Below are 19,234 nucleotides of genomic sequence, written 5' to 3'. Positions count from 1 at the left end.
CTCAGCAGTCGAGGAGCCAGCTTCCATCGCAGCCCTGCGGTCCCCTCAGAGCCCGATCCCAATGTCCCTCCTCCTTCCTGCCCGGGCCTGAGGGACAGCTCCTGTGCCCGGCTCCCCTCTCTTGCACACCTGGTGTGACACTTTGGGGTGCCTCACCCTGCTGTCCGTGCTCACAAGCACCTGCAGCAGGTTTTCACAGAATCACAGAATAATGAGGTTGGAAGAGACCTCTGAGATCATCAAGTCCAACCTATGCCTTAACACCTCAACTAGACTAGCACTAAGTGCCATGTCCAGTCTTTTTTTAAACACATCCAGAGATGGTGACTCCACCACCTCCCTGGGAAGACAATTCCAGTGCTTTATTATTCTTTCAGTGAAAATTTTTTTCCTAATATCTAACTTGTACCTTCCCTGATGTAGCTTGAGACTGTGTCCCCTTGTTCTTGTTTTGGCTCAGTCTCGCTCTTTCCACTTTCCTGTGTCACGATTTCCTCCAAAAGTTCTAAAGCATCATGTCCTTGCTTTTTCCACTTCTTGTCTGCACAACACCATCTTCATATGAGTGCTGCCATCATAAAAAACCTCACAGATCTTTCCTGGGCATTTCCCAAAGAAAAATCCTACCCCCATTTCCAGACTCCCTTGCAGATAACCAGCTATCCAAGCTCTTCTTATCTTTAATTCCATTTTTTAAAGGCTTCTTTCCTGTTTGATACAGCTGGTTCCTCCACTTAGCTCTTTTTATGCTTTCCCAATTATTTTTCACTCTGACTTGACAATTTATCTAAACTGACAGCAGTGTCTTTTTCTGTAAAAGTTTATTTGTGTACAAAACAAATCGGTTTTGACTTTGACATTCATTATAAAAAGTCCAGAACACATCATGAAACTAAGGCATGTAAAAAATAAGAGCTACAGCTGGCTTCACATGGGTTCACCGCTGTTTTTCAGTGCCACAGAAATTCAGAGTCCTTGAAGCTTGCTGAAAATACCAAAGAAAAACAGTATTTAGATGGTTTATTTTTTAAATAGTTCACAATGCTACTCTATTTTTTTATCTAGGAAAGACTTGAACATGTTTTCAACTATTTAAAGACCTAAATTATCTCATGGTGTGGTATTTCTTATAGTCAAGTAGAAGATAAATGGGCTGACCCATTATTAATTCCCTGGTAAGGCCTCTCCAACAAGGAGAAGATAAATTTATGCTTTTCCTAATGGGTTATACCATCATTTAAACAGGTAAATTTTCATCCGTTTTAAGCCCTTTGATACATTTTAATACTTTTTTTTTGGTGTTGCAGCTGGCTTTTTTCCAGTCAGTGGAATGAGTAAGTGCAGATTTAAAAATATGTGAAATCAAAGCCTGAAAGTGGCTTCTGGGCTTGATGATTATCACGAAACGAAGCAAAATTGTTCCTAAATTGAATTAATTTATGTAACAACCATCATCCCCAGAAACAAATCTGCTTCCCAATTAGGTCTGTATCACGGAAAATCAGGCAGTGGAGTCATCTCTCCTTTTGCATTTGGACTGTGCTTCCCATCATTGATATTTGCAATTTCTAAATTTACTGCTTTAGTTCTGGGAATTTGGATTTGTTACACTGCCTAAGTATGAAGCGTAAGTTAAGCTGCTGGAACATTCAAGTATTACCAATTTTCTGTGGTTTTTCTCCTGACAATCAGAAATTCAGCACATGAGAAAAATCCATTTACCTGTCTTCAACTGTCTTGTTGGAGGGGTAGAACACCTTGAAGGAAAATCCACTTCTGGGAAACGAACCCTGTGGAAGGAAAAGGGGGAAAAAATCACATTTCAGTGAGGGAAGGGCAGTGCAGGCAGTGAGGGAGGGGGGTTTGGGGCTTACGGGGTTGATGCAGAGGCACTCGGCGCTGGTGACGGTGAAGGGGTCGTGCTTGTCGGCGGTGACGAGCACGTCTGGCACGGGGTAAACCCGCAGGGAGTAATCGTAGGCCCAGAACACCGGGCTGACGTACAGGGGCAGCGGGCTCAGGTGGCCCTGGGATAAAATCGTCTTCACAAACTGCAACAAGAAAAAAAAAAAAATTATTCAAACACTTGGTTTGAAAGATGTGAAGCATTTATGCCCTGGGATAAAATGGTTTTTACAAACTGCAACAAGAAAAGAAAATAACCCACGAACACTTGGTTTGAAACATCTGAAACATTTATGCCCTGAAATAAAATGGGTTTTGCAAACTGAAAAAAAACCCAAAAAAACCGCCCACAAATACTTGGTTTGAAACTTTTGAAGCATTCATGCCCTGGAATAAAATGGTTTTTACAAACTGAACAAAAAAAACCCAAAAAAACCAAAAAACAAAACAAAACAAAAAAACCTCCACAAACACTTGGTTTGAAACTTTTGAAGTATTTATCCCCTGGGATAAAATGGTCTTTACAAACTGAATAAACAAACAAACAAACAAACAACACAAAGCAAACTCACAAACAAATAAACAAAACAAACAAACAAAAAAACCTCCCACTTGGTTTGAAACATTTGAAGCATTTATCCCCTGGGATAAAACGGTATTTACAAACTGAATAAATAAATAAATAAACAATACAAAACAAACCCACAAACAAATAAACAAAAAACCAAAACAAACAAACACAAAAACCCACTTGGTTTGAAACATTTGAAGCATTTATCTCCTGGAATAAAATGGTTTTTTCAAACTGCAAAATAAACCCCACAGACACTTGGTTTGAAACTTTCTAAGCATTTATGCCCTGGGATAAAATGATCTTCACAAACTGCAAAAAAACCCCAAAAAACAATAAACAAAACCCACAAACAAATAAACAAAACAAACAAACAAAAACACAAACAAAAAAACTCCCACTTGATTTGAAACATTTGAAGCATTCATGCCCTGGGATAAAATGATTTTTACAAACTGAAAAAATAAATAAATAAACAAACAATACAAAACAAACTCATAAACAAATAAACAAAAAACCAAAACAAACAAACACAAAAACCCACTTGGTTTGAAACATTTGAAGCATTTATCCCCTGGGATAAAATGGTTTTTACAAACTGCAAAATAACCCCACAAACACTTGGTTTGAAACTTTCGAAGCATTTATGCCCTGGGATAAAATGGTCTTTACAAACTGCAAAAAAACCCCAAAAAACAATAAACAAAACAAACCCACAAACAAATAAAACAAAACAAAACAAACAAAACCCCCCCCACTTGGTTTGAAACACTTGAAGCATTTATCCCCTGGGATAAAATGGTTTTTACAAACTGTAAAAAAAAAAAACTCCACGAACACTTGGATTGAAACTTTCAAAGCATTTACATCCTGGGATAAAATGGTCTTTACAAACTGAAGAAAAAAAACCCCACAAAAAATAAACAAACAAACAAATAAACAAACCCCCACAAACACTTGGTTTGAAACTTTTGAAGCATTTATCTCCTGGGATAAAATGGTCTTTACAAACTGCAAAAAAACCCCACAAAACAATAAACGAAACAAGCCCACAAACAAATAAACAAAACAAACAAAAAAAAAAAAAAACCCACTCGGTTTGAAACATTTGAAGCATTTATCCCCTGGGATAAAATGGTCTTTACAAACTGAAAAAAAAATTAAACAAAACAAAACAACCCCACAAACAAATAATAATAATAAAAAAAATCCTTGGTTTGAAACATTTGAAGCATTTATCCCCTGGAATAAAATTATTTTTACAAACTGCAAAAAAACCCCAGAAACACTCGGTTTGAAACTTTTGAACATTTATCCTTTGGGATAAAATGGTCTTTACAAACTGCAAAAAGAAAAAAAATAAACCACAGACACTTGGTTTGAAACTTTTGAAGCATTTATGCCCTGGGATAAAATGGTTTTTACAAATTGCAAAAAAGAAATAACCCCACAAACACTTGGTTTGAAATGTTTGCTGCAAGCTCAGTTCATCCCTGCACGTGCCAGTGTGTGTTAATAAAGAAGTTTTTTGAACCTGGAAATGTTTGGAGTTTTCTTGTATCTAATTCCTTCTGATTATTAATGATTTCTGGAGTAAACCAGCACCTCTCCTCCAGCTCTGAGCTGCCCTTCCCTTTAATTGTGGGGGTTTTAATAGACAGAGGCCTTTGTAAAGCACATCAGGCAGTATTTGAAGATGTCAAAATTCTCTCATCAGTCAGACTTTCCAGAAGAACCCACTCACCTGTTCCTCCAGCCCAGAAAGTACCAGCACTGCCACAACTCTCATTTTTTGGTTTTTATTTTCCTTACTGCTTCCCCGTTAACCACAAAAGTCTTTTCCCTGAAGAAATCATTTGATTCCCAGATGATTTTCCTTTCTTAGTGGCAAAATTTCTTTTTTTTTTTTACACTGATGGCTGAATTAAAATAGGCAAAAAAGGCAGAGGAAAAGTGGAGTATGCAAAAAACAAGCTGCAGAAAGTGCTGCAATTCTACATTTCCTTCATGATTCCTTCCTGGAAAGCTCTGGATGAGGACAGGGAAGTGTCAGGAATGCAAATGTGCCCACAAAACCAAGGCACCTCAGTGTCCATGGGGGTGTTCACTGAGCTGAAACAACTTTCTGAGTCAAGCAAACAAAAAAACTCCTTTAAAATAACTAAAAGCAGACTCCATCCATCACTGCAAGGAGCCAGGACTACCTGGATCGTTCTCACCCAATTAGATCAGTGAATCCCATCAGCTCCTGCTGTGGATTCATTAAGGACCCAGAGCACTGATTGAGGAGCAGAATTCCAATTTCAAGTGAGGACACAAAACAAGCAGCTGAATTTTAGAGCAAGTGACCTGCTGTTCACTGCAAATGGCACTGGGTAACCCAGCAGATCTTTTTAAATGGTTATTTGCATTAAAATTTGCCTTTAGGAATCTGTTTCTTGGCAGGACGTTGATGGTTGGGGTACACACTGCTGAGGTTCAAGGGCAGCTGCAGTGTGACAGAATGACTCAATCCCATCTTAAACACCATGGTTTGAGTTATATTTAAATGTAAAAAAAATTAAGAATACTTTTATATGTATAGTAGATCTATAAATATTCTTTTATATATTTTAATGTATTTTTATATATAATATATATTATATATTATTTTATGTTATATAATATATAATGTATTATACATATTGTATTATATATTATATATAATTATATATAATATAATTATATTTTTATATATATGTAATCTCAAATACAAATATTATATATATATATATATATATATAAGAATATTGTATAAATCCCTCCTATAACCCCTCTGGGTTATTCACACAATGTGTCACAAGAACGAGGATCAGAGCCCCACAATCCAGCCCTGCTGATCAATAAAATCACAAATCTTGGCAGAAAGTGGAGGGCTCGGCTCACTCACGTGGTTGGGAATGTCCATGTTGCTGCTTGGGAAGCGGACACAGTTCCTGCACATTTTGTTGATCAGATCTTCCCGAAAAATGATAATTTCTTGGGTGCAGTATTGAATCCTGAGTGGAAAACAGCAGTGAAATTAATTAAGGTGAACCTAAAAATGAGGAAGATGCATTATAAAGTTGATCTCCCTCTAATACAAACAACTGAATGAAAAGAATTCTTTCCTTTCTTAATCAGAAAAAAAAAATGACACTTTTGAGCAGGATTTTTATATTCAATATCAATTTTTTTGGCACTACTTCCCTTCTTCACTGATTTTTTATGCCTTAATATATTTAAAACTAGTTACAATTCATGCAAGTGAAGAATTCTATTCCTTTGAAAAAATTTAAGGCAAATTTTCCCCCAAAATCCGTAGTTTTGAATTTTTTAATGTAACATTAAAATAATATAAAATATAAAATGTTACATATATAAAATATATAATATAATATTAAAAATAGCACTTCCATGGTTACCTGCAGGGATTTGTGGTGAAAACTGAAAATGGCACCAGCTGTCTGAATTCCTGAGTGATATTTTCAGCCAGGGGGGGTCTAAAATAAATAGCAGAGGTATCAACAAAGACTTTTCCCATCTTTAACTCAAATTTCACTCAAAATTTCAAGATCTGAGGAAGTGAAGCCAACTGACCTTGGCAAAATAGAACCAGGCCCAGGATCTTCAGGACCAGGGACAAACACAAATCGACTACTGCAAAAAAAAAAAAAAAAAGTTCAACAAATCTCTTTTATATAAATCTTCTTTTATATAAACTGATCCTAAAAACTGGGTCTGATGTTCTGAGTTTAGAGAGCAGCAGCCAGGAAAGTATTCCAGGGAGAGACCTTGGCTCCCTCATTAGCAGTTTCCATGCCCAAGCTATTTTAGATAAAATCAAACTTCTCCTGCTCCCAAACAAATCTGCAGGCCTGTTACAAAACCAGCTTTTAATCTGATCACAGCTGCCTCACAAGACAGAGAAAACAGGGGAACTCTCAGCTTCTTCAAGTAATTAAAGGCTTCACAAAATAAAGAGATTTTCCCCTGCTCTGTACCTTTTATGGATGCTGGGATGTTCACATATAATATCTGCCAGAGCCTTTAAAGAACCTGGGGAAAACAGGACACAACACCTGGTTAGGAATAAACACACCTTGTGTGAATCCCCCCCTGCTGCAGGGCGTTTAAAACAGAAGGGTTTCTTCTCTGCCCTCTTTATTTGTTTGCCACCATTATTTAATTCAATGCACGTGTCTGGCTGTTTGCAAAGCCCTCCCTACCTTTCAGGGACTGGATTTGATTTTTGCCATATGGCGCAGATGAAAAATTTCCACAGAAGAAGAAGCAGGTGGGAGGTGCAGAGGAATAACCTGGGGAAAGAGAAAAGAGAGATCTGTGAGTGTTTCCATTCACTCCAGCACCTTCCAGCACTCAGCCTATGCCAGGGAAAGCAGGGACTCAAACAGAAATTCAGGCTCTGCTACTGTGAATACACCTGGCTGATTCTCTTGATCCAGGTTGTTTTCAGCTCCAAAAGGTGATGGCAATATAAAAATGTCACTTTGAGGGAGCCCTGTGGCATTTACAGGCTGAGTTCCAGCAGTGTTTGTGTGTATCCAACTGCTGACCCAGTCAGGGAATTACACAAAGTGCAATTATAATAAATAATGCTGTTTTAAGATGCACTATTGCCTTCAAGAGGAAAACAGCAAGCAGGCAGTACTGGCTTGCTATTAACCTCCATGATCATTCCAATTTAAGGGCTCTCCCAACATCCAATTCCCCTTTTGGCACCATAAAGCAACAGTAACTGGAATTGCCTGAGCAGTTTGAGGATCTGATGAGCGCTCACAGCCTCACCCATCACCCACTTCAGAGCAAAGGGGGGAAAAAGAAACCTGATTCCCATCCCTGAAATAAAAATAGAAACAGCTACTCAAGCATTCATCTCACATCCCAGTTCCTCTCCGTTTTCCTGACACACAGAATCACACTTGGATTTACTTCACTGGTTTTCAAAGGGGCTGGTAAATAGAACAGAATTGCTTATCCCAGAGAAATGGCTCATCAATATTTCTCCTTGCTCTCCCCCTCAGCTGCTCATTTAGTTTATAATTAAGGTTATCACTTGCCTGATAAAGTCTCAAAATAGCAAATGCAAGGTGTGCAGCTCTGCCAGGTGAGCTCAGCACACGAATCTCACTGGCCAAAGTCCCCTTCTGCCCTCAGCACCTGCTGCAGTCCTGGGACAGGCCCACGTTGCCCCCAGGATTTGCCAGCTCTGATCCAGACACTGAACTGGTTTTGTAACCTCTGCATGACTGATAATTTGTGTCCAGTTCCCTTTTGGTGAAGAGCAGCTTCCCACCCTGACTTGGGTGTTGTTTTTAAAGCAGTCACTCTCTCACACTCCCGTTCTGCCCGAGGCAGGAGGGACGAGCTGTTACCAAACTGCTCCAATACAAAGGAGCAATTCATCAATGCTTGTTTTTCCCAGTGTTTTCCACATTACTGATCCCAGAAGCCTGGAATGGGTTGGGTTGGAAGGTACTTTCAATCCCATCCCATTCCAACTCCCTGCCATGGCCAAGGGTGATTTAAACCTTGTCCAGGCTGGCCTTGGGCACTGCCAGGGATCCAGGGACAGCCACAGCTGCTCTGGGAATTCTATTCCAGAGCCTCCCCATCCTCACAGTCAGGAATCCCTTCCCAATCCTGCCCTCTGGCATTGGGAAGCAAAGTTCATCTGTCTGAACTAAGGAGTTAAAGTCTTTAAGCTAAGCCCAGGAAGAACTTTCAGGAGAGCAAGGGAAACATTCTTATCACAGCCCGGAAAATGGCTACAGGTCAAAACACCATTTGTACTAAGAATTGATGGAAACAAATCATGAAACAAAGGCTCAGAGTGAAAGCAATTCTCACCTACCCGAAAACATGGTGCGAAGCTTCTCCAGCACCTCAGCCTGGTCCAGCCACACGTCAGACACAAACACAAACATGGCATCTTCGTTCTCCTCCTCCAGCTGCTTCAGCTTCGCAGAGGCCTTCACTGACAGGGAGGAAGGCCCTCCAAAGAAATTTATATTCCCATAGAAGGCTCTGTGGCATTGAAATGCTCCAGTTAGGATCCCAGGAGGGTTTGGGTTGGAAGGGACCTTAAATCCCATCCCAGCCCAGCCCCTGCCATGGGCAGGGACACCTTCCACTATCCCAGGGATTCTCTCAGCAACAAGGAATTTATCATTCCCAGTTACCTGGCTCTGCAACTGAGAAGGGCTTACATCCCAATTTCCATTAACATGCAGAACCCAAAGGCCTTGGGAAGGGAACCCAAAGGCCTTTTTCTGCCAACCCTACAGGGTTTTGTGCCTCTAAGTCCCAGAATTGCTTCCTTAAAATATTTATTTTAAAGCATTTGAAGAGGAGGAAAAATAACATACCTGAACGTCAGAGAAATTACAAAATAACAATGATCTTACTTAGAAACCCATAGGAAAACATGGAGTGAAGCTGCCAAAAGTCAGTTTTGTACCTCGTGGTAGCAGAAGGCTCAGTGGGAGGAAATCCAAAAGCGTTCACATGGAAAACTTCATCTTCATACCAGCCTAGGAGGTTTTGGAACAGCAAAATAACCCTGAAGTTTTTCTAACAGCACCATGTCCTAGACATTAGTCAGAGAGTTGGCAGCTGTACTGCCAGTCCCAGCCTCCATCAATCCCTCTCTTGTGGCAGCTCCACAGAACCAGAGCACGGAAAGATCTGGATGGAAAAAGGGCTGAGCAAGAAATCAACTTTTGTTTTAAAGCTCAGCCACTTCTGTGAATGGATTTGCTGCACAGCCACATGAACAATCCCCCTCAAGCCAAGGAGGAGGAATGCAGGGCAGCAGGAACAGTTTTCCTGGCCCTGTCCTGGAAGGGGTCCCCATCCAACTTGTCTCAAACCCCGCTGCTGAGAACAGAAGGAACGTGGTGATGTTTATTTATCCCCACTCTCATTTCTGCTCCCAGCTTCTGCTTACAAACATAAAACACACAGAAAACAGACTGAGATCGTGCATCTACACAGAGGAACATTCCACATACAGAAATAGCCTTTCTTTTTGCTAAAACAAGGCTCCAAAACTGCAAGCTCTTACATCATCCTAATGAGAAGCCTCATTAAAGGACCAAAGCTTTGCCAGCACAAAGCAGCATTTTCAGATTGTTAAATCATTCCTTTGGTTATTCTAGGCTGCCTTCCTAATCCAGTCATAACTTCTCTGATCCTCAGAGCTGCTCCAGACCCTCACATCCCCCAACACCCTCAAATTCCTCCTCTCTGCCTCCAGAGTCCATGAGGTCACAGCAAAAGCTGAAGGCAAAAAATCTCTGTCACAAACTCACTGATTTTCACCAAAATGAGACTCCTCTGCTCAGCCACATCTGTAATAAATTAACAGCAAAATTTATTACGAGCTAAAAAAGAAACCTAGTCTGCTTTACCTTCTGCCAGAACAAAGCAGGCTTCAGTGTATAACCCACTGTGGAACTGGTGCAGGAAGGTTAAGGAATGTATTTTTCTTAGATTTAAAGCAGTTTTTTTAACCAAAATTTGCTTTCCAAGTGGTCTAATAGATTTGGACAGCACTGAAAGTTCACAGGCTGCCTGGAGAGCCTGGAAATTCCCTGGTACCTGAGCAGGTAAGTCCAGAGAGAGCCCAGGAACTGGAACAGGCTCTGCTTCCATGGGGAGGAAAAGTGACCATGTCCAAGAGAAAGGCAGGAGCTGCAGCAGCCAAGGAATTGGAAACCAAGGAGAGAGACAGAGCTGCAACTCCCAATGTACAATTTTTAATGGCCAGCATTGATTTACTGTTGAATTTAAAATCCTGCAGGTCTACAGGAAGTTCCTCCAGCTCTTCCATCAAGCAAAAGGATATTGCTTTACTAAGGTCTAGCTGCACCACTCCTGTGGGGTCTTCTAGGAAAAACTTCCCCTAAAAAAACCAGGACACATTAATAAAGCAAAATATACCGAACACACAAATGCTTCAATCAGAAGCATCTATCAGTCAGCATTTAGAAATAATTTGGCTGAGTTTAATGCTTTAAGCTGGCAAGGACTGAAAGTGATGTAGTTTATAGTAAATGTATCTGAGCAGCTTCCCTGGGAGCAGCTGCAGTTGGGATTGCTGGTGCTTCCCTCCCTAAAATCACATTTCAGGGCACTGAAAAGCCCAAACTCAGCCACTGGAAGCCCCAGCCCCTTGAGAAGGGACATGCTAAAATATCCTAAATGCTTCTGGTTGCTGACATAAAAATTTTATAGCGTGAAGACAAAAAAAGACATTTTCCACACACACTGGAAAAGTCTCTTAGAATGGGTCAAGTGTGAGGTATTCAAGTTTTCTCATTTTTTAATGTATTACAGCACTGGATGAGCAGTGATCAGAGACTCCACAATAAAAAGGAACTCACCTCCTTGAGCTGAGTGATCATCCCAAGCACAATCACTTCTCCTACTTTAGCTGTATTGCCCAAGAGAGTTTCTACTGTCTTCAGCTGGGATCAAAGGCAAAGAACCAAGTCAGAATTAAATCAAAATCTCCAGGTGCCTTTTCCCAAGCAAGAAAAAGCCCCACACAGGGCATGGTTTTACACAAATGAGCCAGAGGATACAGGCTCATTACAAAAATCATTCATATTTCTGAACGTGGCTTAGGAGAAAATTCCCAATAATGGCTGCTAGCATAAAGAACTGCTGTGATTATTTGGATTAAAACTGGAAAGAACTCCATTTTTTACCTGGAATTTGCTCTTGCTATCATCAGGATGAGCAACAACTGGTGAAGGAGTGAACAGCTCATGTCTGTGAGTCCTCTGCAGAAACCAAAATTGAAGCCATTCAGTTTAAAAATAAATGAGCACTGTCAAAAAGCCAGTTTGCTACAAGCACTATGCAAAACACTTCAGAAAGTTCTTACTCTATTCCATCCAGCAACTTTTAATAATTCATTCCCTTTGACAAGAACTTGCTTCCAAGAAACAGATGATCAATAACAGCAGATAATAAAACTAAGCCTAAAAACTGCACAAGGTAATAAAACCGAGCCTAAAAGAACTGTCATGAAAGCATCTGTAAGGCTGCTACAAGAAGTTCTTTGTGACCAGCTGGGAGGCAGAGAGTTTGTGATGTGCAGGATGTATTTTTGGCAGGAGATGTGGGCTGATCCCTGTGGGCCCTGCAGGGGTGTCTGACCTGCTGGAGGATGGAGTAGCGCTCCCGGAACAGCTCCGCCTTGTCCCTGGCAGTCCCAAACAAACTCGGCCCAGGCAGGTCAGTCATGGACAGGCTGCGAGGAATCAGCACAGTCACAATTTTAAAAAGGGATATTCCACACATCCAAATTGATTTCTTCATCTGAAAGGGCTGGGAGGCTGCAAAAGCTACAGCAGGATTTAGGTTCTCCGTGAGGGACACTCCTGCTCAGGATCCTGTGTTTCTGCATTTCTACACCCATTTCACTCCCCTCTGACCCACAGAGATTTATCCTTCCACCCAAAGAGGCCTCTGCAGAAATCCATTTTAAAAAGCAGTCATGCCTTTAAGCAGTTGTGGATAAAAGCATTACTCCTCCAGTTTCTCACCAGCTGCTCCCAATTTTTCTTTTCTACCGTTTGGAGCTCTCCTTAGAAACCCCCCAGGGCTCCAGGGAGCTGCAAGACACAGACTAAGAAATAAATACAGGCAACAGACAGATCAAATTTATTACAAAAATAAATTTAAACAGCCCAATGTGAGAAAAAAATAACCTCAAACTACCTTTAGTGATGTATGTCCTTAGCCTTACTGTCTTTTTTATTCATTAGGTGACATAAACTTGGTTTATGGTCTTAAACATTTATTACCTTTCCCACTCAGGCTTCAGCTGAACAGAGCCAAGAGGGAAAGATTAAAACCACACTTATCCTAGAGAAACAGAGGCTTTGTTCTTAAAAGAGGAAGTGCTTGAAACTCAAAATACGGGAGACTTACGGCAGAAACTTCTTTCTTTCTGAATTATAAATGTAGCGTGGAATGTCAAAGGCTCCAATAATGTTGAAAACATTTTCTCTGAAACAAGAACAGTGACAGCATTAACTGAACGTTACCTTGCAACCAAAACCCCTCTGTGATCCCATAAAGTGGATGAAACAGACTCACAAATATGTTGGATAAAATGACATTTGTTTTGTTCACTACCATCACCATTTCTCTTTCTCTTTTCTATTCTATTTTCTATTTTCTCATGCATCTTCTAGTTAAATAATTAAAAGGACTTATCCCTGTGATCTGTAGAGCTTTTCCCTTCAGGACTCTGCACTGAGAATCTGTACAGATGGATTTCTCTTCATTTCTGAAGCAAAAAAAACCCTACATAAAGTATAAAAAGGCAAAAAAACCCCTACATAAAGTATAAAAAGGCAAAAAAACCCCTACATAAAGTATTAAAAGGCACCACAAAGAAAAGGCACACTCAGACCATCTGCATCATAAGGATTCCAACAGCAAGGAGCGAAGTTAAACCCAAATTTTCTCCATCCTGAGAGGCTGTGGGATGACAGGAGCTAATTGACATGCCCAGCAAACCAGCTCTCTTCATGCTTTGCATCACGAAAGGAAACACATCCATCAGGATCACAGAGTCCTCAGAAACTCCAGTAATTGCTCCAGACTTTGTTATCACAGAAGGGAGATCAATCAGGGCTTCAAAAAACTAAACAGAAAAGCAGGAGCAGGTACCCCAGAGGAAAACTGCTCTGAAGTGCTTTCAGGAAAGAAAGGAACAAAAGCAACCTGAGGTAACTTTCATGCAGAGCAAAGCAAATAAAGCCAGGACAGAAGTGTTGGTTAATATTCAACCTCTAGCACACACCACACAAACCCCAGCAGCTGAATTCCAGAATGGAATTCAGGTTATATTCAGAACCCCCTGGAGGCCCAGCCACGAGATAAATGCAGCACCAGGAAGACAAAAGCACAGAGCAGTGACTGCACGTGGAGCTCTGCAGGAAAATGCAGAAAATGAATGTTCTGGCATTCCTTTCCCCAGGAGGAAGAAGGAAATGACAGCAGCTCCCAGAACTTCCAATCAAATTGAAAATGTCACCCTACATGGCCTCATCCGGGGCCCGGCTGCATTCCTGGACTGCTGCTTCCACCACGGGCTGCTCGATCATATTGGATGACACTGGAAAGAAAAATGCCAAGGATTAAACCTGCAGCAAGGAGGGAAGTGGTCTCCAATATTCCACATACAGTGGCTGAGTCTCCTCACGGGAATGCACACAAATAACACATTTTCTGTAATGACACACGGATGGATCACTTAATATTGCCACCAAAAGGACAAATAAATATCCCACACACCCTGTGCCCACCCTGAATTCCCTAAACATGGAGAACAAGACAATTATAGCTCATGCAAAGCTGCCAAATATATCCCAAATGTGTGAGAGCCCAGCTTTCACATTGTGGAGGTTAATTTGGTTCCAGAGCATTATCACACAGATTGCTTCCACAAGTATTCCAACACAATTCTGGACACAGGTACATTGTTTTCATGGATTTAAACTGATAATTGAAATTAGTGTGAAGGCCTCCCCACTCCCACAGGTAAGAATTTCTTCAAAATATTCCATCTAACCCTGCCCTCTGGCAGTGGGAAGCCATTCCCTGTGTTTACACTCCATGTGTAAACAGTCTCTCTCCGTTTTAATATTTAAAATTACAGTTTGAGGTACAAAAATGTCCATACTTTCAGTAACTGTCACTGAAAAACGTTACTACTCTTGGAAAAGTCAGGATATTCTGCACTGTCAACTCTTTAAATGGCACAAATGTCTTCTGCTGACATTGCAAACTTCAGTGTTTAACCAAAATAAAAGGCAAAAAAATACATTTATCTCAATCAACCCTTTGCACTACAATGACATCTCAATGCCTCTGCTGTCAGTAAACGTCTTTGTCTTGATAACATCAGAAATGTCAGGAAAACCGGCTCAAGAAAAAGATATTGTTTACTTACAAGACTGTTTTTCAACTGCATCGATGACATTTTCAATTATATCGTCAAGTTCCCCCTCACTGGTGGACTGGAAAGCTTCAGTGAGATACTTCAGGGCATCCCTAATCCCAGAGGAGAGAGCACAAAAAGCAATTAATATCCAATAGTTTACCCAAACTGTGCTGGTTTTGGCAGGTGGGCACATCACCACCACACGGCTTGTGGTTAAAAAGCAGAAATAATTAGTACATTGGTTTAAGTCAAAGAAAAAAATCATTGGGATTGAAAATATCAGGGAAGAGATGTGGAGAAGCTCATCTTGACACAAAAAATTCCACGTTGGAAGGGAATTCTGGAGGCTGTGTGGTCCAACCTTCTCCTAGGGTTTGGTTATGCTGTCCAGAGCCCCGTGGAGCCAAGCCTTGAGCATTTCCAGTGAGGGACATTCCAGCACTTCTCTACTCCATCAGCTTCAAAGTTTAATTCCTATTACAATGAAGAATTAAATTAAGCTTGTGCCCACTGTCTCTTGCCCTGTCACTGCATCCTTGAGAACAATTCTCACTTTTTGGAAGACTGGGATTAGCTCCTCATGAAGTCTTCCATTCCTGAGGCTAAAAAACCCCAAATCCTTCACATCCTCTCCATGTCAGGTTCTCTGACCCTCTAATTATGGAATATCAGAATGGTTTGGGTTGGAAGAACCTTAAATCCCATCTCATTCCAACTCCTGCCATGGGCAGGGACACCTTTCCTATCCAAGGTTTGCTCTAAGCCTCATCCAACTGGGCCTCGGGCACTGCCAGGGATCCAGGGGCAGCCACAGCTGCTCTGGCAATTCCAGCCCAGCCAGGAATTCCCAATTCCCAGTCTCCCATCCATCCCTGCCCTCTGGCAGTGGGAGCCATTCCCTGTGTCCTGTCCCTCCAGCCCTTGTCCCCAGTCCCTCTCCAGCTCTCCTGGAGCCCCTTCAGGCCCTGCCAGGGGCTCTGAGCTCTCCCTGGAGCCTTCTCCTCTCCAGGTGAGCATTCCCAGCTCTCCCAGCCTGGCTCCAGAGCAGCTCCAGCCCTTGGAGCAGCTCCGTGGCCTCTCTGGACTCATTCCACATCCAGCATCTCCACATCCCTCTCATTTTGGACTCCAAATCTGGATGCAGCCCTGGAGATGGGATGTCACCAGAGCAGAGCTTCCCTCACACACCCCGGCCTCCAGCCCAGGACCACCCCAACAGCCCCCACAGGATCTGCTCCAGTTTTTCAGTGTCTTTGAAACTGGAGTTATTTTAATTCTCAATAACACAAAATTTAGAAATCCGGTTCTTCCCTCAACCTTAAAGCCTCTCATTAAAGATAACAATTTCCTTATTAATGTCATCTGTTGGCCAACGAAAGTGACATTTTGGTGATCAGCCTGACCTTCAAAATGTCTCAGCTCATGGAACTGTGGAGTCGGAGTTCTGGACTTGTGCTCCTCTCTAATGAAAGTATCAGGGCATTGTCCAAAATAATCACATCCCATCCACAATAGAATTTAGTTGATATTAACACACAAGAAAGAAAAGGAAAATAAGAGCGATGGGAGACCCAGTGTCTTATAAATCCAACACCTTCCACTGCAAGCAGCAATCCCTTTTCATTGACCTTGGCATCTCTAAATAATATATCCTATTATATTTGAAAATACACCACTTGTGTCTTTGGGAATGGCATTTTTTCCTCCAGCAAAGAATGCTGAGCAAGTGGAACTGGGAAAGAGATCCCAGAGTTGTCAGGGTCAGAGGCAGACAAAACAAACCTCAAGCAGACACCCGGCACCAGCATGAGGGAGAGCTCCAAGGGGAGAGAGACCATGGGCAGCTTTTGGTGGCACCCACGGTCGTGAGAGGGATGGACGGATGGACGGAAGGAAGGACAGACAAAAGATGACTTTAGAGGAGCCTCCAGAGGCCTCGATGCGGGGGAAGGAGAAGAGGCGGGAAAGGCAGCAGCACACCCCGAGGAGGCGCCGCGGGGGATGCGGGGCGGCCCCGAGCCCATCCCGTACCGCCGCAGCCCGGGCCCGCGGCCCGCCCGGGGCCGCTCCCCGCGGGCGGAGCGGCTCCGGAGCAGGGTCCGGAGCAGGAACCGGCCCGGCGCTACTCACGGGCGCAGGAGGAGCCCCCGCAGCCGGAACGCGGAGCTGAGGCGGCGCCGCAGCCGCTCCGGCTCCATGGCGGCGATGGCGCCAAACGCGGCCGGGCCGCCCCCTCAGCCCGGGCCGGCCCCGCCGCGGGAGGAGCCCGGCACGGCCCCGCTCTGCCCGTGTGGGGACAGGGACAGCGCCGGTGCGGGACCCGGCCGGGGGCACCCACAGGGCACGGACCGAGCCCGGCACGGCCCCGCTCTGCCCGTGTGGGGACAGGGACAGCGCCGGTGCGGGACCCGGCCGGGGGCACCCACAGGGCACGGACCGTCCCCTGAGCTGGCGCTGCTGGGGCACCGCGAGTCCTGAGGGCAGCTCCGGCCACTCAGGACAGGAGACACTGAGGGGTGGAGCGTGTCCGGAGAAGGGAACGGGGCTGGGAAGGGTCTGGAGCCCCAGGAGAGGCTGAGGGAGCTGGGAAGAGGCTGGAGAATTCCTGAGGGAGCTGGGAAGGGGCTCAGCCTGGAGCAAAGGAGGCTCAGGGGGACCCTGTGGCTCTGCAGAGTCCCTGACAGGAGGGGACAGCCGGGGGGGTCGGGCTCTGCTCCAGGAACAGGGACAGGAGGAGAGGGAACGGCCTCAGGCTGGGCCAGGGGAGGTTCAGGTTGGACATCAGCAGGAATTTCTTCATGGAAAGGTTTGTCCATCCCTGACACAGGCTTCCAGGGCAGTGGTGGAGTACCCATCCTTGGAAAGATTTAAACACCATGTGGATGTTGCATATGGGGACATGGGGTGGTGGTGGCTTTGGCAGACTCCACGTTCATAGGGGGCTTTTCCAACCTAAACGATTCCCTGATTCCATAAAAAACTCCTGCTGTGACTGACACAAGTTATCCAATACAATTATCCACGGTATCAGTTTGTTCCTGTTGCAGATATTGTAGCTCACAATATTTCTCCCTCCGCTTTCCCTGCAGGCCCAGCACAGGTTCCTCTGCATCTCCAGTACTCCAGGGTCTCTCTCACTTCAGAGTTTCTTGCCACAAAACATCCATCAAATACATTGGTTGTGAATTGGTCCTGCGAGCACAGGATGCTCTCCAGGGCTGTTTTTACATAATCACAGCATCCCAAAACGGTTTGGATGGGAACAGAATTTAAAACTCAATTCATCCCACCCCCTACCATGGCAGGGACAGTTTCCACTATCCCAGGTTGCTCCAAGCCTCATCCAGCCTGGCCTTGGACACTTCCAGGAATCCAGGGACAGCCACAGTTCGAGGATTGTGGGGTAGCTGCCTTCTCTCCACATGGAAAGTACCTGATATTTCATTCAAACACTCATCCCCATCTCTCAAAGTACAGCTTGATTCTGCAGAAGGCTCACAAAGCAACTCTTGAAAGAGTTTGATCGAAAGACTGCAGGCATTTAAAGACAGACAGAAAATGTCAGCTATTTTCTATAGCCCATTCTCAACTGCATAATTTATAATCGCTCCTCATCGGGGGAGTGAGCTCATGGGTGAAGCTGCTGCTACTCTCTTCAGACAAAGAGCTGCCATCTGACAGGTCTCAGCTATTTTGGCAGGAAATATGATTCATTTCTCATCACAGGCATGCAGCTAGGTGCAAATTATAAGCCCAATTCTTATATAAGTACCATCATTTGCTAAAATTACTGCTTATTCTCCTTCTGAGAAAACCTGATCTTGCCATTCAGCTCCTGTCTCGCCACATGAAGGAAAGTGCACCTGGAGAAGGGAAGTGCCCCTCGTCCAAAAATAGTTTCCTCTAAAGCCATGACCAAACAGGGAATGTAATGCACATTCCTACAGCATCCTGCTGGATTTGGGGGGCTCTCGTAGGCTGCCTGGAGCCTCCCACCAGAGATATAAAAGTGTTCCAGCATGAGCTGCAGCCTTGTGTTTCACTAAGCCATCTGGAGCTCTGCAAGCCATGCCCAGATCTTTGTCTCCATCACCTTCCGTGGCTTTGCTGGACATCACAGCGGCTGGAGAGAGCCCAGTGGTCCAGGATCAGCCAGTGTGGATCTACCTGCCTCCATGGAATTGTTTTGTTACACTGACAAACAGCTCATTTTCATGTCTGTCACTGCTCTGCTGGCACAATCCCATCTCCTGAGACAGCACATTGCAGCTCTACCTGACCTAGACATCTATAGATAGATTTTGTCTGCTTCCCATGGTTTTTTTACCTCTTCCAAATGCTGACTCCTGCATTTTAACAACCATGCCAATGCACTATCAGTACATTGCCTCATTTTAAGAGTTCAGGACAGGTGCTGACCTCTGTGTCAGCACTGAGAGAACACCTGGAGCTGTGTTAGGGAGGGCTGGGTTGGATCTCAGGGAAAGGTTCCTTCCCCAGAGGGTGCTGGCACTGCCCACGCTCCCCAGGGAATGGTGACACTCCCGAGGCTGCCAGAGCTCCAGGAGCCTTTGGACAGCGCTGCCAGGGATGCCCAGGGTGGGATTGTTGGCGGGTCTGTGCAGGGCCAGGAGCTGGATTCCATGATCCTTGTGGGTCCCTTCCAATTCAGGAGATTCTGTAATTAATATTACGAGTTTATGAATGTGAATAAATAACATCTTCCCTCCTAATCCAACAGAGGAAGCATA

At 43.7% G+C, this 19,234-nt stretch overlaps 1 protein-coding gene across 3 annotated transcripts; it reads right to left on the bottom strand.

The window, feature by feature from the left end:
• Positions 1-804: 804 nt before the first annotated feature.
• Positions 805-16,784, bottom strand: POLE2 (DNA polymerase epsilon 2, accessory subunit). Of its 3 annotated transcripts, none has more exons than XM_063399742.1 (19): positions 16,614-16,778; positions 14,493-14,593; positions 13,580-13,655; positions 12,461-12,538; positions 11,684-11,777; positions 11,230-11,304; positions 10,903-10,986; positions 10,365-10,421; positions 9,928-9,976; positions 8,976-9,048; positions 8,370-8,542; positions 6,724-6,813; positions 6,499-6,553; positions 6,095-6,154; positions 5,920-5,997; positions 5,406-5,514; positions 1,875-2,051; positions 1,723-1,790; positions 805-985 (listed from the first exon to the last, which is right to left on the bottom strand). In XM_063399742.1, exons 1-19 carry the CDS (start codon positions 16,679-16,681, stop codon positions 967-969), a joined length of 1,584 nt encoding a protein of 527 aa, XP_063255812.1. In that variant the 5' UTR covers positions 16,682-16,778; the 3' UTR covers positions 805-966. The 3 variants fall into 3 exon arrangements, with proteins under 3 accessions (XP_063255812.1, XP_063255813.1, XP_063255811.1); XM_063399743.1 differs by lacking the exon at positions 16,614-16,778 and adding an exon at positions 16,515-16,537; XM_063399741.1 differs by having other exon boundaries at positions 1,723-2,051; positions 16,614-16,784.
• Between the last annotated feature and the right edge of the window lie 2,450 nt (positions 16,785-19,234).

This window comes from Prinia subflava, chromosome 5, assembly GCF_021018805.1.
Source record: "Prinia subflava isolate CZ2003 ecotype Zambia chromosome 5, Cam_Psub_1.2, whole genome shotgun sequence".
NCBI classification, from domain to species: Eukaryota; Metazoa; Chordata; class Aves; order Passeriformes; family Cisticolidae; genus Prinia; species Prinia subflava.
This window is presented reverse-complemented; position numbering and strand designations above follow the sequence as displayed.